This window comes from Triturus cristatus, chromosome 10 (genome assembly GCF_964204655.1).
Source record: "Triturus cristatus chromosome 10, aTriCri1.1, whole genome shotgun sequence".
Taxonomy (NCBI): Eukaryota; Metazoa; Chordata; class Amphibia; order Caudata; family Salamandridae; genus Triturus; species Triturus cristatus.
This window is the reverse complement of record NC_140593.1, coordinates 1,060,030,479-1,060,051,694: the sequence shown is the minus strand read 5'-3', so window position 1 is coordinate 1,060,051,694 and position 21,216 is coordinate 1,060,030,479. Positions and strand designations below refer to the sequence as shown.

The 21,216-nt window shown below is 43.5% G+C and overlaps 1 protein-coding gene across 2 annotated transcripts in view; it reads left to right on the top strand.

Annotated features, from left to right (window-relative positions):
• SDK1 (sidekick cell adhesion molecule 1) overlaps positions 1 to 21,216 on the top strand; it is a 2,285,003-nt gene that overhangs the window by 1,185,702 nt on the left and 1,078,085 nt on the right. The window contains exon 6 of one of the 2 annotated variants that reach the window (XM_085629197.1): positions 5,584 to 5,610. The exons of the other annotated variant lie outside the window; for it this stretch is intronic. Coding sequence (XP_085485323.1) covers positions 5,584 to 5,610 — 27 coding nt within the window. The remainder of the gene's footprint in view (positions 1 to 5,583; positions 5,611 to 21,216) is intronic. 2 annotated transcript variants of the gene reach the window in all.

The following is a 21,216-nucleotide window of genomic DNA, read 5'->3' as shown; positions in this document are numbered from 1 at the left end:
ATCCTTTTTAACGTTTATCTGAAACCACTAATCACCCTGATTAAATCCCACAGACTGAAAACTATAAACTACGCGGACGACACCCAGCTTATCCTCTCCTGGGAGGGGGAAGACTCAATTCCCATGGAATCGTTCCACTACTGCTTAAGAGACACAGCCGGCTGGCTGCACAATAATTCCCTGCAATTCAATTCCTCCAAGACCGAGGTACTGTTCTGCACTGGGAGCCGGATTCCTCGCCTATTCCCCACGGAATTCTGGTCCCCGGAAACCCCAGAAAAACCACAGCCGGTCACTAGTGTCCGCAATCTGGGTGTTATTCTAAACAACAAACTCAGCATGGAAACGCAGGTAACCAAAACAGTCTCCACCTGCTCGGCCCTACTGCGTTCTTTACGCAAAATCATGCCACTACTCCCCGCACAGGCTCGAGCACTAATAGTCAGGTGCACTATCCTTAGTCGCCTTGACTATTGCAATGCACTTCTGCTCGAGTCCCCAGCTGTGCTACTGGACAGACTCCAAAGAGTCCAGTCGGCCGCAGCCAAACTAGCCCTCGGATGGACCAGGAGATCCTCGGCCACAGCAGCCTGAGCCGAGCTACACTGGCTCCCTTTGAAGCAGCGAATAGCCTTTAAAGCACTCTGCCTTGTCTTCAAAGCACTACACGGAACTGGCCCCAGATCCCTACAAAAAATGTTTTCCTGGTACATCCCCACCAGAACTCTCCGATCCGCCTCAGCCTGCCTTGTGAGAGTACCCAGATTCAACAAGGTAAGGACTGGGGGAAGATCCTTCAGAGTGGCCGCCGCTAAACACTGGAATAGTTTGCCGGTCGACATCCGCCAAATTTCACAACTCCTACCATTCAGAAAGCGGATTAAAACTTGGCTCTTCCCCTAAATCCCTCACAACCCCTCCCTAGTCTCCCGTCTCTTTTCATTCTCTCTTCATCTTAGGAGTGATCTCTCAGCGCCAGGATACCTGCCAGGTGACAGTTGCGCTATATAAATGTTTTAAATAAATAAATAATAAATAACACTAATCCTTTATGGGTTCCGGAGTAGCGTGCTACTCGCCGAAAAAGTGCTTTGACGCCTCGTCAGGGGTAGTAAGCGCTATATAAGTGCAATTACAATACAATACAATTATTGTAATGTGAGACTATCAGGCACATGCATCAATGTTGGCTTTTGCGATTTCTTAATTGCAATTGTTAAGGGATCCAATTAAGGAATCGCAAAAGCCTATGCATGTAGAAATTGCTTTAAAATAGCGATTTCTAAACATTCCTTAAGTTCGACTCGCAAATTGTGAGTCACAATTAAGGAATACCTCCCCATTCATTCCTATGGGCCCCATAGGAATGACTGGGAAGACATTCTCAATTTACGATTCTCAATTAAAGAATCGCAAATTGAGAATGCAATTTCAAGGGTGCCAGGGTGTCAAAAAGACACCCTGTTGCACCCCTGAAATCTGCATATGAGTACATCTTGCACACACACATGCCCTAGGGCATGTGTGTGTGTAAAATGGAACTTTGAACAATGCACTATAGTGCGATTTCTTAATTGCAATTGTTAAGGAATCCAATTAAGGAATCGCAAAAGCCTATGCATGTAGAAATTGCTTTAAAATAGCGATTTCTAAACATTCCTTAAGTTCGACTCGCAAATTGTGAGTCGCAGTTAAGGAATACCTCCCCATTCATTCCTATGGTGCCCATAGGAATGACTGGGAAGACATTCTCAATTTACGATTCTCAATTAGAGAATCGCAAATTGAGAATGCAATTTCAAGGGTGCCAGGGTGTCGAAAAGACACCCTGTTGCACCCCTGAAATCTGCATATGAGTACATCTTGCACACACACATGCCCTGGGGCATGTGTGTGTGTAAAATGGAACTTTGAACAATGCACTATAGTGCATTTTTCAAAGTTTTTGCAAATTACCATGAAGTTCAACTTCATGGTAATTTGCGCCCCCTATTAGCGAAATCGCTAATTTGTTTACTTTAATGCATTGCATTTAAGGAATCTCAATGTGCGATTCCTTAAATGCAATCACAATTTAAGTAATCGCAATTTAGAGATTACTTAAATTGCGATTTTTGCATTTGGGATGATGCATCCCAACTGCAAAAATACCGGTCGCAAAGGGGCCGATTCTGAGAATCCGCCCGTTTGCGACCGTTTTTTCTTTTGATGTGTATGCCTGTTAGGGTCTGATTACTAATGTGGGAGGACAGGGTAACTTCGTCACAAACATGACGGATATCGCGTCTGCCATATTACATTTCCATTATATCCTATGGAACTTGTAATACAGCGGACGAGATATCTGTCACCTCGGTAACGGAGTCCCATCCGCCAAACATGTAATCAGGTCTTTAATCAGGACATCCATATATTCAGGACTTATTTGCTCATTGCTTGCGCTGACGTTTACGGGTAGATGTTGATGAAATAGTAGATGTTGATGAAATAGCAAATACCCACCAACCCCGATCTTCATTTCCTGCAATTCACAGAATATATACAGTTTAGATACATGGTTTTACATTTGGGCAGAACCACAACTTTAAGAGTTAGGTTACAGTCTTCTATAAGACTGCTATCATTTAAAACTATGTTTTTATGTGCTCAGAAGTCCTGGACAAGGAACCTACTTTTCTCTGCTGAATGAGCATTCATCCACATAGTTTTATGTACTATTGTTAATGTAAGTTACAATGTGCTAACAAGGATAATTTTACAGAATACAGAGGGATGTTATGTTTTAAAAGTTTTCCTTTTTAAGTTGCAAATAGATTCCTCAGTTGAGGAGTAATTGAGTACAAAAGATGTATAATTTCTTCTTTAGTATTTTTTTTTCGTTTGTCGGACATTGGCAGCTGAGTCCACTGTTATAGAGCATGGCATGGGCGGGTGGCATAGATGGGGCATGGGCGGGTAGCATAGACAGGCTGTCCAACGGTGCACTTTTGGTGTACCCGATCATGATTGGACAGGGACAGCCATTTTATATGTTGAGGAAGTCTGCCACCCATCATTCAGGGATGATACCAAGTTGAGTGCCTGCCAACGTCCAGTCAGAGACAAGCAGTGCAAAGAAACCAGACTGCCAAGTTAGATGACCTATTGCGAGAAAGCACAGAGGAGGTCCAAACTTCCAGCTGGGTACCAGTATAGAAAGGAAAAGCACAATGGCACTAGAATAAAGTTAACATTGTGTCATGTGGTCCTAGCGTCCTTCAGAGGAAAGCATACAGGAAAATAATAGTTGTGAAGATGAAATGTTGAAAATGTGAGGCTCATTAACAACCTGCAGGTCTTCTATGCCAGTTGAATGTTTGTGGAGAGCCATGCAATTATTGAACATGAGGTGGGAGTCAGTGGGGTGTTAACTATACAGAATCTTCCCATTGGACAATGCATACAAATCGAAGGGGCAATAAAGACTTTCCAATGCCTGTTTGAGAACTTCAGGTGACATCTTCTCTCTAGACTTGTCCCCTCTCCTTCCCATTACTAAGTAAAGCCGCCCGAACTTGCTTCACAATCAAATGCATTTCAGTTGACATTGCTTACACTTTAAATGTACAACTAGAAACACACTACCAGCCAACAGGACCGAATTGAACAACTATGCTTTGACGTTTGCCCAAGCTTGGTTCAAGCAACAAGAAGTACCTCCTTCGCAACTACGACGCAGATAACATGGAACCCCCGATTCTTTAAAGACTCTGGGCCTCATGTAGGTAGCCAAATACCGGTCGGTAACGGCCGATTTTCGGTAATTATACCGTTACCGACCGGTATTTAGGCTTTTGGTATGTAGGGGGACAATTTCTGTATTCGGAATTTACCGAATCGGTAATAATTACCGAATCGGTAATTTTACCGATTTGGTAAATTCCGAATACAGAAATGAGATGTAGGGGGAGTGTGTGGGTGTTGTTATGAGTCGGTATTTACCACCAACTAATAGTTGGTGGTAAATAATGAATGGATGTGGAAATGCATTTCATAGCGCCTACAAGTGTGCAATGTGGCAGACATACATGCCCTTAGGGCATGTATGTGTGCCACATGTGCACACATGGCCGATTCAGGGGTGCAACAGGGTGTCAATGTGACACCCTGCCACCCTTGCATGTGTTCCCCCCATTACCGAATCGGTATTTACCGATTCGGTAATGAGGCATACCTTCCCATCAATGGGAAGGTATGCCTCATTACCGAATCGGTAAATACCGATTCGGTAATTACCGAATTTTAGCGAATCGGTAATAATTACCGACTCATTACCTACATAGAATTTACCACTTCATAAATACCGATTCGGTATGATTCGGTATTTATGAAGTGGTAAATGCAAGCCCACCTACATGAGGCCCCATGTGCTTAATCTGAGCTCCCTTGCCCCAAGAAAGAGCATTGTGCTTTAGTCGGAATGTCTATAAGCAACTTTTGAGAGCTGGCTTACAACCACCAATCCCTTTTTTAGACTCCAATGTCTGATCTCTAACTCAACATTGTGAGTGCTCAGAATGCATCCAATCACCTCAAGCACACTGACCAATCAACTACATTCAACCTGTCTGCAGGACATGAAACAGGAAATTGGACTCTACGATACAACTCAGTTCAAATATATTCAGAGATACAGCTCACCATCCATCCATCGATACTCATATGAACTTCTTCACAATCTACTTTAGTTCTTGAGCACTACATAGATAAGTGGAATAAGGCGCATTGCTGTTTCGCGTGCACAAATAATATCTGGCTGTCCCCCGCAATGTACCTCCAAAACTTCCATCTGGGAGTCGCTGGAAAGACCTAATGAAAAGCTGTCATTCTCCGTTCTGGTATTGACGGCATATGTTAGCTTTTGGACCAGTCTGCATAATTCGCGAATGCTTAATAGCAGCAGGTAATGACTTTTCTGTCAGTCAGTAATGTGACATTCCAAGGCTAAGTCTAAAGATCAGTTTGAAGTTCTAAGAAGCCTTTGTCCCGGCCAAAGGATAATTTCCTCTGAGGCGTACATCGCCTTCAGGTAGTGTGATAGCATCATAATGTATTCCGTGTGTCTGCCTAAGAAACAAGGGTGGTCAGACATGTCACCTCCGTAGGCTTTCATCGACAATGCTTTCTTTCCGCGTGATTGTTCGGTAAGAAAAACCCAAGTATCTTCCAGATAATCTGTTTTCCCATTAGCAGGACTGTCACTGAATTCATTCTTGTCCACATTGGGGAAAAAAGCTACCAAGCTCCATAAGCAGCATTTAGTCTTGACATTTAGAGGTTTTGTAGCACTCAATATACTGCTGTTGAAGTTCTACCCTTTTGTCACTGGTATCAGTCTTTGCTTAAATGTGCAAGCCTTCCAGCCTTTTAGTTTGGCATGAGTGAAACCGCAAAGCTTTATGCGCTGTATCTGCTTATTTATTATGTGCTGCCGGGGGAATAGTGCTGAGGCATACTGAGATAAAAATGGATGAATGCTTTCAGATAAAAATGGCAAATAGAATGGAGCTCTCTATTTTTCTTTCCTTTTCTGCTGTCGGACAGTGAACAAGAAGAATCAAGATCCTGCTGGTAAGACTTTGTCTTTGCCCTAGAGTTAGCTACATGAATCTATTTTTCAACCCCCCACTCCATGCCCTAGCCTCCTCCTGCACCCCTGGACTGGTCCTTGTGCTGTGGTCAGTGTCCCAGTTTTGTGTCCTCCACTGTGTCCCGTTAGTCCTCTGTCTAGCACCACCTGACTTCGTATTGGGCTCTAGAAAAAACAAATCCAACCAGTCATAAAGTTTGCGGTGACTAGTTAATTTTAAAGGGGAAGTGTTGTATCACATCTTGTCTTAGACGTTGAATGTGCCTCAAAACAAAATACCCGAATTGCAGAGGGCCAGAGTACGATCTTGGTGGATGGAAGACTTCGTCACAAACGGGATGGATATTCCGTCCGGCGAAATTACAAGTTCCATACAGTGGCGTAGCAACGGGGGTGGGTCCTCCACAGGCTGCATGAGTTTTGGGGATGGCGGCATTCCCCCTCCCCCCCCCCGCTCTTTCCTGCTGCAGTGGGGCAGCACCCCACCACCCACTCGCACATTCGGCCCCCTAGCTGCTGCACCACTGGTTCCATGGATGTAATGTAATTGTAATAGGGCGGAAGGGATATCTGTCACGTTTGTGGCAGAGTATTCAATTCGCCGAGATCGTAATCAGGCCCAGAGTAATTTAATTTTTTTCCCAGTGTAACTTAGCCATTTTTTTCCATCTTCAGTAGCTGAAGGTTAAAGCTTGGCAACAAACATCTTTCTCCCTCCTAGATATAATCAGTCCCATTTGAAGTAGAAAAGAGGCACATGTTACAGTGTTTGTGTGAGTCATGTACTCCTGCGTTGTGTCCCAAATAAAGTAACTACTTGAATTGTGCCTCTCTTCCACTTGATATCTGTCAGAGGATGTCTAGGACTGAGAAATATGGCAGCTACTTAGATTTAACTTTCAGGTTTTAATGTTAGAGAAAAGGGACAGAAGTTGCACTGGAAAAATAAAACGATTGGGCGATTTGGTGATTTTGTAATGTTGTACAATCAGTGCTAAAAAATGTGTGTTCTGCAAGAGCTGAAAACAGAGAAACTCTTACAGGATCTGATCTTCTCATTAAAAAATGTTTTTGCTTTGTCTGTTGGGGTCCTCTCAGAAATGCCATGTTTCTATAGCATAGGGAAAATATAGCCAGAGTAATAACGCATCGGACCAATGTTGAAGATGAGAAATGTACAGGGAAGACAAAATGATCTCCTGGCCTGGTCCTTCAGCCTCTTTTTCATGAGGAGTGCGAGAACTGAGAGACACAGTATGAGAGAGAGACATTACAATAGCACAGTAGAGTACCCTTGAGAATCAGGTAGGTTGCTCCTCTTTCTGAAGATAGTTTTTTTTTTCCTGCAGGGATTTTTTTCTTTGCTGGGTCATGTTGCATCTTTTATTTATTGTTGTCCTTATTCTTCTGTCAGCTGCAGGCATGTGTGAGGGGGTGGAGGAGTAGGCGAGGTGGGAGGTATGGGTGGTTGTGAAACAATGAGGCCTTTAGGGGTTTTGTTCTAAAAGCTGAATGAGGTTTCTGGGATGTAATGGTAAGATGAGAAATACATTTATTTATGTAGGTTATGTTTTAAAGGAACATGGTTTTTAAATTATTTCCACAAGGCTTGCCAGATCACCGGTGTAGTTATCTTTTAGATTCCGCGCCGATATACTGAAGTGGGGATCATCGGTGTGGTCTGGTGTCTTAATGGACTATTGTGTCCACTGTAGGGGCCTTTCTTTGACCTCAAGGTCACAGGTTAAAATCCCGATGGGGCCACTCCTTCTTTCATCCTTCTAAGGTCGATACCATGAGTATCATTGAATTTGGTAACAATAAACATCAGTTATTCAGCGCCAAGATACCATTTGGCGCATGTGTGCTTTACAAATACACATATTATATTATGTTCATAGGATGCGGACCAGTTTACATTTTCATTTTTTAAAACAGTGTCCTGGGGGAGGAGAAAACACGGATGATCCAGCATCACACACCAAATAGTGGTATTAGCCGCGTTACCTTGATGGTCATTAATAAAAAATGCAGCTTGACTTTAAAATCTGTAAATAAATGTTGCTTCTCCAGCGCAGGGCTCTCAAAAAGCACGGGGGCTGGGGTACAATGTGCTTATTGAATAGGGAAGCTTATCCACAGTATAATGGCGAAATATGCCATCCAGAGGGCAGAAACTATTGACACAGTTATCTAGTAAATCGATAAGTGTATAATCTGTTAAAAAAACAAAGAAGTTGTATAAAGTAATGCACCGATTGAATGTGCATATTGTCACATTTTACATCATGTTCTATGCTTTGATTTGGAGGGCTACTTGTTATCTTTGCAAGATTTTTTTTTATCTTAGCAACAGCATCACTCTGCTGTAAATGAAAGGCAGAGGTCAGTCCTCTATACCATTCCTTAATAAAGAGAGCATTCGGTTTTTCAATGGTGATTGTTCGTTTCTTCTCATCTTCTGCATTCATTCTGCAGATAAATGCAGTTTGGTGGCAAATTTGGTTCCGTTTTGGCTTGTAGATGCACTGCACTAGTAAGCCAGTGCCTTTTGTCAATATGAGCTTCTCTACCGGAAATAGTTTGATCCATCACATTCCACTCCCTCCTCAAAGGATTGCACTGTATACCTCACTGTCTCCATCAGCCAGAAGTAATCTTTTAAAGCCACATGAGTTTATTAAAAATGAACATCACTAACTAATGGCTGTTGACTTTGTAGCCTTTTACTTCTGTGTTTATTTTTGTTTAAGAGACACTTGTATGGGTTGTTCTCAACTTCCTTTTCATGGGATACCAGCACACTTTCCCTGCTTGTTTAATTTGTCATCCGTTGGCAAACAAGAATGAGTAGGTTAGTTCAGAGATAGATTGCAGTGGGTGTATGTACCCTCTGCATCAAGGTGGAACCGACGGGTCCCAAAACAAGTTTAAAGGTGTGCTTGGGAATATTTCCTAAAGTAAACAGGGAGAAGCCGTCATGCTCCATTACATACCATGGCCTGGTCTGCACTACACGTGGGGATTATGGCAGATACAGGCCATGTGTTGGTATTTTGTTTCTCACAGCCAAGGTTTTGACTTTACATGCACACTTGTTGGTAGGTACCCCGCCGTAAGTGGCTGATTCTTTGACAGCTTCAACTGCAGGGCACATTTCCCACAGGTTTCAGTGTTGCTTTTGTGATGCGGTGGTGGTGTTTATCCATCGTTGGTGGGTGGCAGTTTGTGGAGTGAGAGTGGTGCTAGTGCTGTATCTTGAGTTGGACAAAAATGCATAGAGCCTTTTAGAGAGTTAAACCTGTTCTTTATGTGACTTTTTGGTCAAGCGTGTATTCACGCATCATTTGTTGCTGCAGTACTTTTCGCCCTAAGTGTTAATTTTCTGATCTCAAACTCTTAGTACACCAAAACACCTGTTTTAAGATGAAACATAACCACAGGCACTACACTAAAGCAAACTGACTGGCATTGCCAAGGCCTGTGGTTATGTTTCATCTTAAAACAGGTATTTTGGTGTACTAAGAGTTTGAGATCAGAAAATTAAAAGCTTTATAAAAGTATTGCCATCTACATAGTTCTACACATACCCACCTTCCTTTCTGGCTGTCTCTCCTAGGGATATATGTGGAGAGCACTAGTGTGAGGTGTTTAAACAAGCAGTGTTGGCCAACAGTACACCCAGTGCCTCCATTTAATGTGGTAGGCCCAACTAAAAAGTGTTTGGGAGGAAGTTTCTTCCTAAAGAAACCTGAAGTGATGCACAAACATGTTTTTCAAAACATCATTGAATCTAAAGAGAAGTTTTCTTCTGCGAATGCAAACTCTTTCATGTAACGTATAGTGGGACAGTAATGGTGGTTACATGACGAACAAATGTCTCTTTATAGAGTAAAGTAAGAGTTCTATAAGCATTTTGGCAAAAGCATCAATAAAATCTTGATGAGCTTCAAGGGCACTTCTAAAGGGGATTAAGGTATATAGTTATATTATGTTTACACATTGACACGCTCAGTTCCTAGTCCCCTAATGGGGCTTGTGGTTATTAGCATTATCTGACAGAAGCCCTGCTGAGAAAGAGACTTGTTCTGTGCAGGGACCAGGCAGTTCAGGAGGATGGCTTTAGCATAGACTAGGGAGCACTTGAATCTTGGGAGTAGAACATACAGGAGCCGGATGGGGTTGACTAGATTCTGAAGACTGGATATGAACTGGGTCATGCTTGCAAACGTATCCACACACCCCTGCCTTTCTATTGTGTGGATAATTTTTGGCATTGGGGATGATGAAGGGATTAATGCATTAGGATGTGTATGTATTAATGCTTGCAAACAACAGAACCAGGAAGACAACACATATACAGCACAGTAAGCAAATAACAGTAGAACAATACAAAGCAGAAAAGAATAGACCAACTACCATAAGTGATAGTTTGTATGATTCTTGGGAAATTATCTGCCTGTAACTAAGGAGAGTTTACAATAAGATAAGGAACAGTTATTCTCAGACAGTCTTGAAAGACACTCACTCACATATGAGCAACTGGACCTAGAACCTGGTTGAGTCTGCCCTGGTGGCATTACCTGACCAGAGTGTGGATAGGCGCAGATGATGAAGCATGTCACGATAAGTGAGTGAGGCGTCTGCTCAATATCTTTAGGTACCCCAGGAAGCCAATAGAGTGGTGGCCTGTTTTTTCTTGGTCCAGTTGCTCATATGTGAGTGAGTGTTTGTTTCTGGGAGAACACAACCCGATGAAAAATCTCCCGCTTTCTGGAAGTGAAACAAGTCTTAAAAGACAACCAGCAGCCCCAATGGAAAAGTGCTGATAGAATCTCTTTGCTTGAGGCACCAAGATGGGGGACTCCCTGGCACTCTATGGAAATAGCAGCTGCGTTCAGAACAAACAAAAGGGTGGACTAAGGGAGCATAACACAGAACAGGGCTGACGTACGGCTGGATCCTAAGAAATATGGACTGAGGAATGCGTGACATAATACACAAGGAACAGGCTGGACTTAAATAACTGGGAGAGCAAGGACATGTACAGCTAGGACAAGGACCAATGAAATAAAGGCCATTACATAGATCATCTGACAACAAGACCGGGCGCCGGGCAGGTGTGGCATCAAGGAACAGGAATAGAGGACTTGGAGTAGCAAGACAGGTACTGGGAAATCAAGTAGTAATAAATATGCAAATCACACAGAAAGTAGAAGTAGGCCTTTAAACAAAGCAGCAGGTCAGACCTGGTTCATTCATAGTCTCAGTAGGAAGGCCATTGCTTGAACGCTCAGCACTGATCTCATAGGGCATATGCAGCTGTCGGCTCGGCGAAGAAGCACAGGGGCAGGGAGAGAGCCAGGTGTGAATAAGTATCCAGGTGCTGGGAAACAAAGCTTCGCCAATAGATGGGAGGCTGCACTGGGGAGGGAAAGTCTTCAGCCAGAGAGCAAGAGGCAGAAATGGGAAAACCAGGAGAAAGTGCAGATTGGTGCAGAAACAGAGGAAAGCAAGAAAAGTGTGTGTATACGGCTCAGTAAGTCTGTAGGGTTCAGGAAGTACTAGTACTCCTCACTGACCAATTTAGTAACATGGAGCTCAGGGTGGCATATAGGCAGCAGAAGAACATCTGAATGGCTTTCTATTTACATACTGGTTTTAATAGAAATATAATTAATATATGATTCTAAACAACTTTCTGAAGTGAGAGTAATTTGACATTGTAGTCAAAAATGAAGGGAACTTGTTCCACCGCTTGGTGTCCAGAGTTGAGAATGGCCAACTCCCTTGGCAACGACAGCTAAAAAATGTAAATAAGCAACCAGACAAAAATTCCGCTAGGCATAGGAAAGAGCTTCCTCTTGGGATATAAGATGAAAGCCTGCCAAACCTACCTTTGGCTCCATTGACGGAATATTTCCTCCGACGGCCCAATGGAGTGGCGGTTGTCAGAGGAAGAACATTACACCATCCACTCTGTTTAGGGTGGATGGTGTAATGTCTGTGTTTCCTGTCTGTCAATGCCAGGAAAAACCTGGTGATGAGTGACAAGAAAAAAATAGTATTGACACTCAAATCCTGGGAGAAAACTAGCATGGTGTTGTGGGTGGGTAGTGAGGGTGGAGGGAATTAGGTTATTTTTCAGAAATGAACTCCTGCTTCCGGCGTTTGTATGCGAAAAATAAGAAATGTCATATTTGGTGCACCGCAGTCAAAACAGGTGTCAGACGTACACTGAACGTTTAGTATATTGAAAGGAACAAACCATGACAGCAGTTTCCGTCTTTGTACAGAGATGACCCCTGGCCCTTTGGTCACCTATACATTTGGACGGCTAAATCAGTCGATCACTGTTGTGCGTGGGACAGAAGCAACCACCAAGCATCGATTACCGTATTGCCATGAACTCACAAATGTCATGCAGCTGCTATCCATGTTAGCAAAAGACAGAAAATTGATGGACCGAATGCAGAACAAATCAAAACATACACCCCCAGTCAAGAGATCTGGGTTAAATCCATCATTCTTTTGCTTACCATGCCACCCTAGTTTAGACCTGGCCATATGCAAATCAGTTTTGACCCTGTGCCGCATGGGAACAGTCCATCCCGAACTGCCAAGTCAGGTCCTCCCTGGACCGGAAACAAGCATCCTAGGACCGGTTTCGGGGTTTCACCCCTCTTCAGCCAGGATAGCTTGATTCCAGTGGCACAGTGAGCCCAAGACCCACCTCTGGGCATACCTGGCACACTTAGGTTAGGCCACATTATTTAAGTGAGTACAAGAGATTGTATCTGCATAGAATAGGACATGGACTGTATCTGCATAGAATAGGACATGGATGTCATTTTGGGGTCTCCAGGTATCGCTGCTGCGACCCCAGGCTTGTTTTTGCAACCCCTGGCCTCCGAGGTGCCAAAATCAGTTCCTGGAACACAGGAGCAGTTCTTCCTAATGGACGCTGGTTGGAACTCCACTTGCTTGGTTTCCTGTCAATTTTTGTATTATACAAATAGTGAATAATATTTACTGTTAGTTTAATAAATGGAGGACATTACCTGGAATAGGACCCTATGTGGAAGCTAAGGTAAGTTAAAAATGATGTTACGTGTATGTTGCATGCATGCTTGTCGATGAGAGTGTGCTTATGTGCACAAGAGTGTGTGAATGTGTTAGTATGTGTAAGCATGTGTGTGTGAGTCAAAGTAAAGGTCATATGGTGTGCGATGTCACTTCCGTTACCGCTGGCATTTTGGTGAATTGACATCCATGAAAAAGGACCTCAATTTTTTTTGTACCTCTGCATTTGTGAACTCTGCATTGGATTGGGTGTATTTAACAAGCTTTTGCTAAATGTCCTTTGCTAAAATGCTGCCCCTCTGTTCCCGTGTATGCGGTTTGTATTATGACATTCACTCCGGCTGTCTGTCAGTGAAAGAGCTGTCCACCCTGCCAATTGTATTTCAATCAAGGATGGAGTCAGAGAGCAGAATTCAAATGAGCTCCTTGCTGCATGGACAGCGGCACTGAGCCCTGACGGTTCTGCTACATGACCCATGGCTCATAAATGAACTCTCCCTTCAGTTTACTTGAACAGTGACAGCAGTAAATGTGAAAGTCAAAATTCATTATGGCCTGAAAAGACCACGTCCCCAATCAGATGTGAGTTTATTCTTGAGCTAATGAGATCTGAAATATTATGTGCCTCAGTCAGCTTAATTTAATTAATGAGGTTTGCACTTGTGATTGGGCTGCCCACCTTTTTACACCTTCTAATAGCCACCCAGCAGCCATCTACCAATCAGGATCTTCAAAGGGAACCACCACAAAAGCAGTGGCTTGGCAGCTTGGCAGTTCTGAGTGAATATCTTTGTTCTCCAGGAGCTCTTTGCAGAAATGGGTCCACTTCATTCAGTTGATTAGTGGGACATTGTGCGATTGTGCTATGGAAAGGTGCTGGAATACCTTTGACTTGGACAAAGGTGATGTGTGTTGTGGTAGAATTCGGGGAAAAGAGTTAGTCTGAGTTAGCTGGCCTTAGGCTATGTTGGATATTTCTGTTCGAAGGATGCTGGGAGAAAGTTTGTGCCATAGGCACAGTCTCAAAAGACACACAGATGATGGACGGAATGCAGAGCAAATCAAACATTCACCCCTTGTCAAGAGGTCTGGGTTAAATCCATCATTCTTTTGCTCACCATGTCACCCCAGTTTAGACCCACACATTTGCAAATCATTCTTGACCCTGTTCCTCATGGGAACAGTCCAGCCCGAACTGTGGGAAGGGTATGCCCAGACATGGATCCCGTGCTCTCTACGCCACCAGATTTAGGCTAGCTTTGCTGATATGGGGTGTTACCCCGAAACTGGTCCCAGGCTGCTTGTTTATGGTCTAGGAAACACCTGGCCCTGCAGTTCGGGCTGGACTGTTCCCATGGGGAACAGGGTCAAGACTGATTTTCATATGGCTGGGTCAAAACTGGAATGGCGTGGCATGCAAAAAAACAATGGATTTAACCCAAATCTGTGACTGGGGGTGAATGTTTGATTAATTCAGCATTCTGTCTATCATCTGTTCTTTTTGCCACCCTAAGTGGGAAGGGTATGCCCAGTCGTGGGTCCTGTGCTCGCTACGGCACCGGATTCAAGCTAGCCTGGCTGATGAGGGGTGTTACCTCGCAACTGGTCCCAGGATGCTTGTTTCTGGCCCAGGAAAGACCTGGCCTGGCAGTTTGGGCTGGACTGTTCCCATGGCCATGGGGAACAGGATCAAGACTGATTTGCTTATGGCTGGGTCTAAACTGTAACGGCGTGGCGTGCAACAAAACAATGGATTTAACCGAGCTCTGTGACTGGGGGTGAATGTTTGATTAATTTAGCATTCTGTTCAATATCTGTGCTTTTTGCATAGGCACAGTCTCAGCAAAGGAATGGCAAATGTTGCACTGTAACAGAAACTGTGGTATCAAAACTGGGTTTAGAATTGGATTAGGACTACCTAAGGACATGTCAGGAACATGACCTTACACTCACTGTGAGCTTAATCATAAGCAATTACAAACAGAATTGCAAGTAAAAGTTTCCCACCTAAACCAGAAACTTAAACCACTGCAAGAAGGCCATTCCTCCACCAATCGACCTGTACCTCGGGTGGAGGGTGGTTCACGCAACCAGCCAATCAAAAGGAATGGCCATTTTCCTTTGTGAGAGGGAAACCCTTTGTGACAAAGGATTATATTCCCATTCCCTTAGTAATCACAGGCAAGATACATTTTCCTACCAAAACTCGAAGCCAGGCGTTAACAAGAGCAAGGAACATTTTCCTGCCCTAACCAGAAACTTAAACAACTAGTAAAAGATCCTGTCTCCACCAATCGGCCCAAAACTTAGGACGAGGTAGATTACGTAGCCTGGCACTTTCTCATAAGTCTATCAGAAGCAGGGAGAAATTTTCCAACTAAACTAGACATTTACACTTGCTATGGACTGGCAAAAAGGTAAGGTCCAGAATCTCTGTGCCTCTTAATGCATACTGGAGAGGCCTCTCACTAAGCACAAGATGTGCACCCTTTCCATATCTCTGTGCCTCAAAAGAGACAACTAAATGGAAAAGGTTAGTGGCCAAGTTCAACACAGTGGTACTATAGTAATAAGTGTGTGCGAATTTAAGAGTGGAGACCACATAGATGCATGTCACAAAATGGATAGATTGAATGACCAGATAGATGCCCTTATATGCGATGATCTATATAGAACTATAAAACTCCAGAGTGGACTGCATTATGCAGTATTAAAAGAAGCCAGCTTCCAGTGCTGGTTTCCTTTCGAAAGGAGGCTCTTGAGGCTTCTGACATTGCTTTGAAAATACTGGAAGATGTTAGTTCAAGTTTGACTTCTGTAGGGAGGTGAAGGTAGTGCTGTGGAGTTGACAGTCTGTGTGTGTTTTTTTTCAATCTCTCTTCAATAATGCGAAATAAGATTAAGTCTTCCTCCATGTCTGAATCTGATATTGAACGCAATGGAAGAAATGAAATGTTGTGCAAGTGTACCTGAGATGAAATATCTCTGTGGGTGATGAGTTTTACATTTTCTAATGGAGAAACGAAATCACACTTTTTACCCTCAGGTTTTACAGCTAGAGTCAGCAGAGCTGTGAAAAAGATTATCTTCAAAGACTTTGAAGTTCTGTTTCTCCTATCGCTCCTGGAGTTGTGACAAAGAAAGTTCTTTCTTGAGGGAACAGCCAGCCAGCCTTCTCTTGCTTCGGAGGCAGAGAAGTAATTGCATAGCTCTGCACAGGAGACGCGTCTTCGCCATTGTATCTGGCCGGATGGATTACTTGCTGCTTGCCTATCTAAAAATGTCAGTGCAGTTCCTTTCATGTCCTTAAAGAACCTACTTCCGCCTCAGTGGAAGTTTCGGGTAAGGTCTCGAGGGCACATTTGAACATCGCGCCCAACCGTCTAACTAGCCCAGAGATTTAATTTCCCGGGACAACAACGAGAATTGTTGGATTATTCAGGAAAATATTGGTGGCCCAATTGACAAAGCTTTGTACATTTGTAAATATGAGGCTCAGCGCTTCAATAACTTACTTCATGTGGTATCTCCTGGCATGGGGGAGCCTGTCTTGCCCATTGTCTACTTTCCGCCCCTCCTCACTCACATTAGTTCCCTCCGCCTGCTCGCCCTTGGGCTCGTGCTTCCCCTGGAATGTTGAGCGCGCAGGATTCTATGTGAAGCGCCCGACTCCGGCAAACGGTTTGCCGACGAGCTGTGGTTGAGGCATTTGTACATATCCTGCTTGAAAATAAACTTCAGTTGCACAATCCTCGTTCCTGTTTGGATTTCCTTCGTTGTTACACATCACTAGTGCAAGCAGTTCACGAAAGGTGAGGTTGCACCTATGTATCTATTGACTGAGGTCTATTACTACCCAGTTTGTGAACTATTAAGCATATGTAAATTACATACTTGGCGCGGGTAGTGCACATTCTAAGTCTCAAATGCCCCGGGAGGTTAATGAACACCCACAATCTCACAAATTAGTGGGCGTTTCGCAAACTTTGCCCCAACCCAATCCCATCATGAACCAGTAAGAAAACACCCACCCTCGCGCACCACCCTGACAAGCAAGGTGTGTTGTAGTAGAAGTTGTTTTTCCACTGAGGAAAATATTTGCCCCCTGCAGAAAAACATTTGTAAAAGTGCACTTGCACTGTTAAAAAGATCTTGTGCATATGGAGTTTTACAAGTTTTCTTGCACATGTTCAACTAGCACGTGAGGAATACAAACTGGAAAACATTTGAAAGTTAGTCATAGTTTCCAGAAGTATTCTTGGAAAGATCTGTAAATTCCTGTTAATTGTAAATTTTCTGTGAGGGTTTAAACCTTCATGTGCAGATTCAGAAATGATTTTGAGGGCCTGGTCCTGTCTGACTCGTCAGGTGCCTGTTTTAGCAGAAGACCCCCAGGCTGCTGAAAATAGAAAATGGCGGTTCATACAGAATGCTCATAAGCATAAATCGAAGTGCAGTTGCAGCAAATTTTTAATTCACTTCATTGTCCCTAGCCCACCTGATTCTGTGGTATTTTATTGACATCAAAATAATGTATTCTGCTGCAGAAACGTAGTTGATCCAATACTTTTGCTGTCTAAGCAGAGCCCAATAGAAAAGAATTGATTTGCACAGCCAGCATAACCGGACGCTAATTTTAAAACATGATTTTTAATAAGAACCTTGATGTTTTTTGAAGCGCTGTTCTGCTTCAAGCTATGCTTGTCTCCCCGAAGACAAAGGCTGAAATTTGTACTCGAGCTTTAAAAGCTTTAAAGAATGAAGGAACACACTCTTCTAGAAAAGAAGAAATGTGGTTGCTGACCAACACATCCATCCCATTGGCTGCATCTTGCCTTACTCTACAGAGTGGATCGATCCCAGGAGTTCCTCCAGTGATTGTCACCACGGTCCCTCTGCCAATGATCCTGATAACCAATAGACTCAACATGGAATCATGGAACAGTGGTTTGATAAATCAAAAACCCAAGATCATCCATTTGCAACCCCCCCTTATGGGTTGTGGGTCATGATGTCCAAATGCATCAAAAACCCAAGATCATCCATTTGCAACCCCCCCTTATGGGTTGTGGGTCATGGTGTCCAAATGCTTTGAAGTAGGCAAACACAACACAATCCACGGTGTGAGGCCTGGGTCCAGGGGCATAACACAGGCCCCCACAGCCCCTGCGGGGGGGCGAGCTGGAGGGGGCCCCCTAAGCACAGTACTGGGGCCTGAGTGCTCCACATTAAATCCAGAGCGGGTGCCCCTCCGTGTACATTGCAGGGGGGGCCCTTAAACTTTCATTACGCCACTGCCTGGGTCCCCAGAGAGGGCAATCACAGAGGCCATGGAATTTGGAGAAAGTGAAGGGTTCCTTGTGGTTGCCAATCAGTCCGCCACAGAAAATGTGGACACCTTCTTGACTCTCTGGGCGCATGTGGTCTAGCATTCCGCAACTGAGCTCAGTGGAGGCTGTGTGTAGATACAGGGCAAGACTGTAATCCGAGCAACAATACAGTATGAATGTCCATCCCAAAGTTGTGCGTGCATATTTTTATAGTAATCCATTTATAAAATATATCTACAGCATGAACAGTTTAAATTTCTCAGAAAATGTACACACAATAAATAATACCAAACCCAATGCTCAAGATTAAGTAACAGTAGGTGACCCAGTGCCCTCATCTGAGCTGAGCTAGTCAAACACATCACAGTTCTAAAATTAGGGGCCATGCTAAACACCCGCTGATAATCGCAGTCAGTTCTAATGTACACAGAACTATAGCAACCACTAATCGTGGAACATACATAGTCGAATGCTGATACAGAATCTGGTACTCGCAAATAGCGACTGCTCACGAACATCGATGGATTACAAGCAATGCTGAAATATGAAGGATTGTAAAACTGCAAAATACTGGTTAGCGTACATCGCTTTGTTATTTATGAGTTTTTAAATCTACATGTTCATAAACCTCAGACAAATACAACAAAACAGCAAACACAATAGCAATCACATTGTCACAGCCACCTGCGAGGCAAATAAGTGGAATCCCAGAGTACATGCATTAGTGCGACGGAATAGAATCCAGTTATCTGGCTAGCGAACTAGATGCTGAACTGCTGTGCTAGGCAACTGTATGGATAAAAATAATAGGTATAAAGAGTAATATGCTTGCCCATGAGCTAGGTTTGAGAGGGTCAGCAGATATTCGCAGACGTCTACGCCCAATGAGGCAGAATTCTCAGCAGCCACCATTTGTCATCTGGTAAGGTGTACAGCTGGCTCAGGCCACTCTAGGCTCTATGTAGGTGCCGGAGTCTTTGGTGTGGCTGGAGACTTCCATGTTGGGCAAGGTCAGCAACAGCAGGGGTGACAGGCAAGCGTAGCATCAAAAGATCATTTTCTTAGTTCCAGCAAGGCGGAAATTAACAGCATTCAGGGTCCTGGTACAGTTTCAGCAACAAGGAGTCCTCAAAGGTCCAAGTAGAGGATGATTTGCTGCTGTAGAGTGAGTCATCACACACATTATATGCCTTAAGTCAAGCATCTTTCCCTATGCTGTCTTAATTTAAAGGAGATCTTAATGAATGTACCACTTGTGTAGCATCTGCAAACACTTACTTTGCCCTCAACAAGCTAGACTTGACTGCAATCCTGAAAGTGAAAAGCCAGTGTACTGACCAAGTCTTTGAACCAGCACCATTCTTGCAGTGTGAAGGTGTTCATTTGTGGTCTTAATTGTGATGCTGTGCTGCATTACCACACCCCAGGAATGTTATTTGTTTGTGCCACCCCAAGTGGTCCTTTGGTAGGTGATATCTAAGACTTCCCAGAGTAACAAACTGGATGTTTGATATGGTCTAGGGTAACCATACTGGAGAAGTCTACTTAGAAGTGCTGAAGCCTCAGGTAGGCTGAGGATGTTTGACCTGATTTCCTCTTGCAAGTCCATAGCATGCATCGGAAGGATGAGGATGCCAAGATTGTCAGTGTCATTAGCAACTGATCTCATAAAGTTCTTGTCCCTTGGACGGCCTGTAACATGTTATTACATTGAAGTAGCTATATTGCTCAGAACATTGTTTACATGTTTTTCTTCCTGTTACTCAACATGTTATGTGTGCATACCACAGTGCTATTCCATTCACTGTTGAATGGTTTATTTGACCTGTTTACAGTAAACTAGAATAAAGTGACAAAATGTATGGCCTGACATTTTGGCAATGGATTCTAACAAAGATACCTGATAGTGCTCCATATAAGATTTTTACAAGGAAGTCATGTACAATTAGAAAGCCAATGAATGCTTATACAGCGAAAATGTTATTCTCATTTCTGGCTATTATTTTACCAAAAACTTTGTTTTCAGAAGGGGAAACAGTTTAACTGTAAAGGTATATAACATACAATGGAACAGATATGGCATTTTATCTAGTCACAGCTTCCAGACTGCTTTTGCAAGGCAGCCATATGTTCTCTGCTTTTAGGGGGAGAGAATAGAAATAGAAGTGTCACAAGGAGTACCTGGCAATCGAGGCTTAATTTCTGTTCGTCTTCGAGAGGGAATTGGAGACTTTAAAACAGCTGCGGTTGTTTTACCCAGCATTGACGACTGTATTTTCTGAGTCCTTCCTGCCAAAAACGTTAGTCAGGATTGAGAGAGCCCAGAACTTCGAGGCCCATTGCCTGGCTTGAAATGAGTGGAACTCATTACCCCGGGATTGTGGTCGCTTGTCTGGTTACCAGCTGATTCAATCGGCGGATAGAGGTACTGTTTGTCGTTGACATAGCTATGCATTGCCTTGCTCCTGAATTCCTGAATCCTTTAGTGAAGTGTCCCAAACCAGCCAACTATAATGACAGCTGCCCATCTGCCAAGCCATTCTACTCTCGAGACTTTTCTTATGGGACTCCTTCTGTTTTTTCTTGTATTTCAAAGCAGACTTAAGAGAGTACACGAGAGATCTGAAAACTCAGCTCTTCCACCATGCAGATGGAATAGTCCTTACTTAAGTGACCCGCAGTACTGTTTGCTGAGCTCATTGTTTGTAACCCCCCCTACTCCCGGCTTGTCCATTGAAGCTCGACAGGTTGCAGAAGTGCTGTACAAATGCAGCATACAATAAATAATTCAGCAGAACACTTATGTGCCTGGGGAGTTGTCTAGTAGGCACTGCATGCAGATGTTGTAATAAGAATGGTATTTCTTTAGTGCTTGCAGGGCAAACGTGATGGTGTTTCATCATCTAGTGAAGGTAGAGAGTTTTGCAATTAATAATCCCTCCACTCGAAGTGTTTGTATCAGTTGTACGAAGACGACAACAAGACCAGGACGTTTTTGTCGTACTCTTCATACAACTGAAATAAACCTTCAGTCAATGAGTAACACACTACAGTGTCCTGCATATTTGTAACAATTTTGCAACAGTGGGATCTAATATAGCCTTAGACCCTAATGTATATGACTCTACCAGTTTTTAAAAGGGGGGATAGGGACAGCACTGTCTGTTATAGACC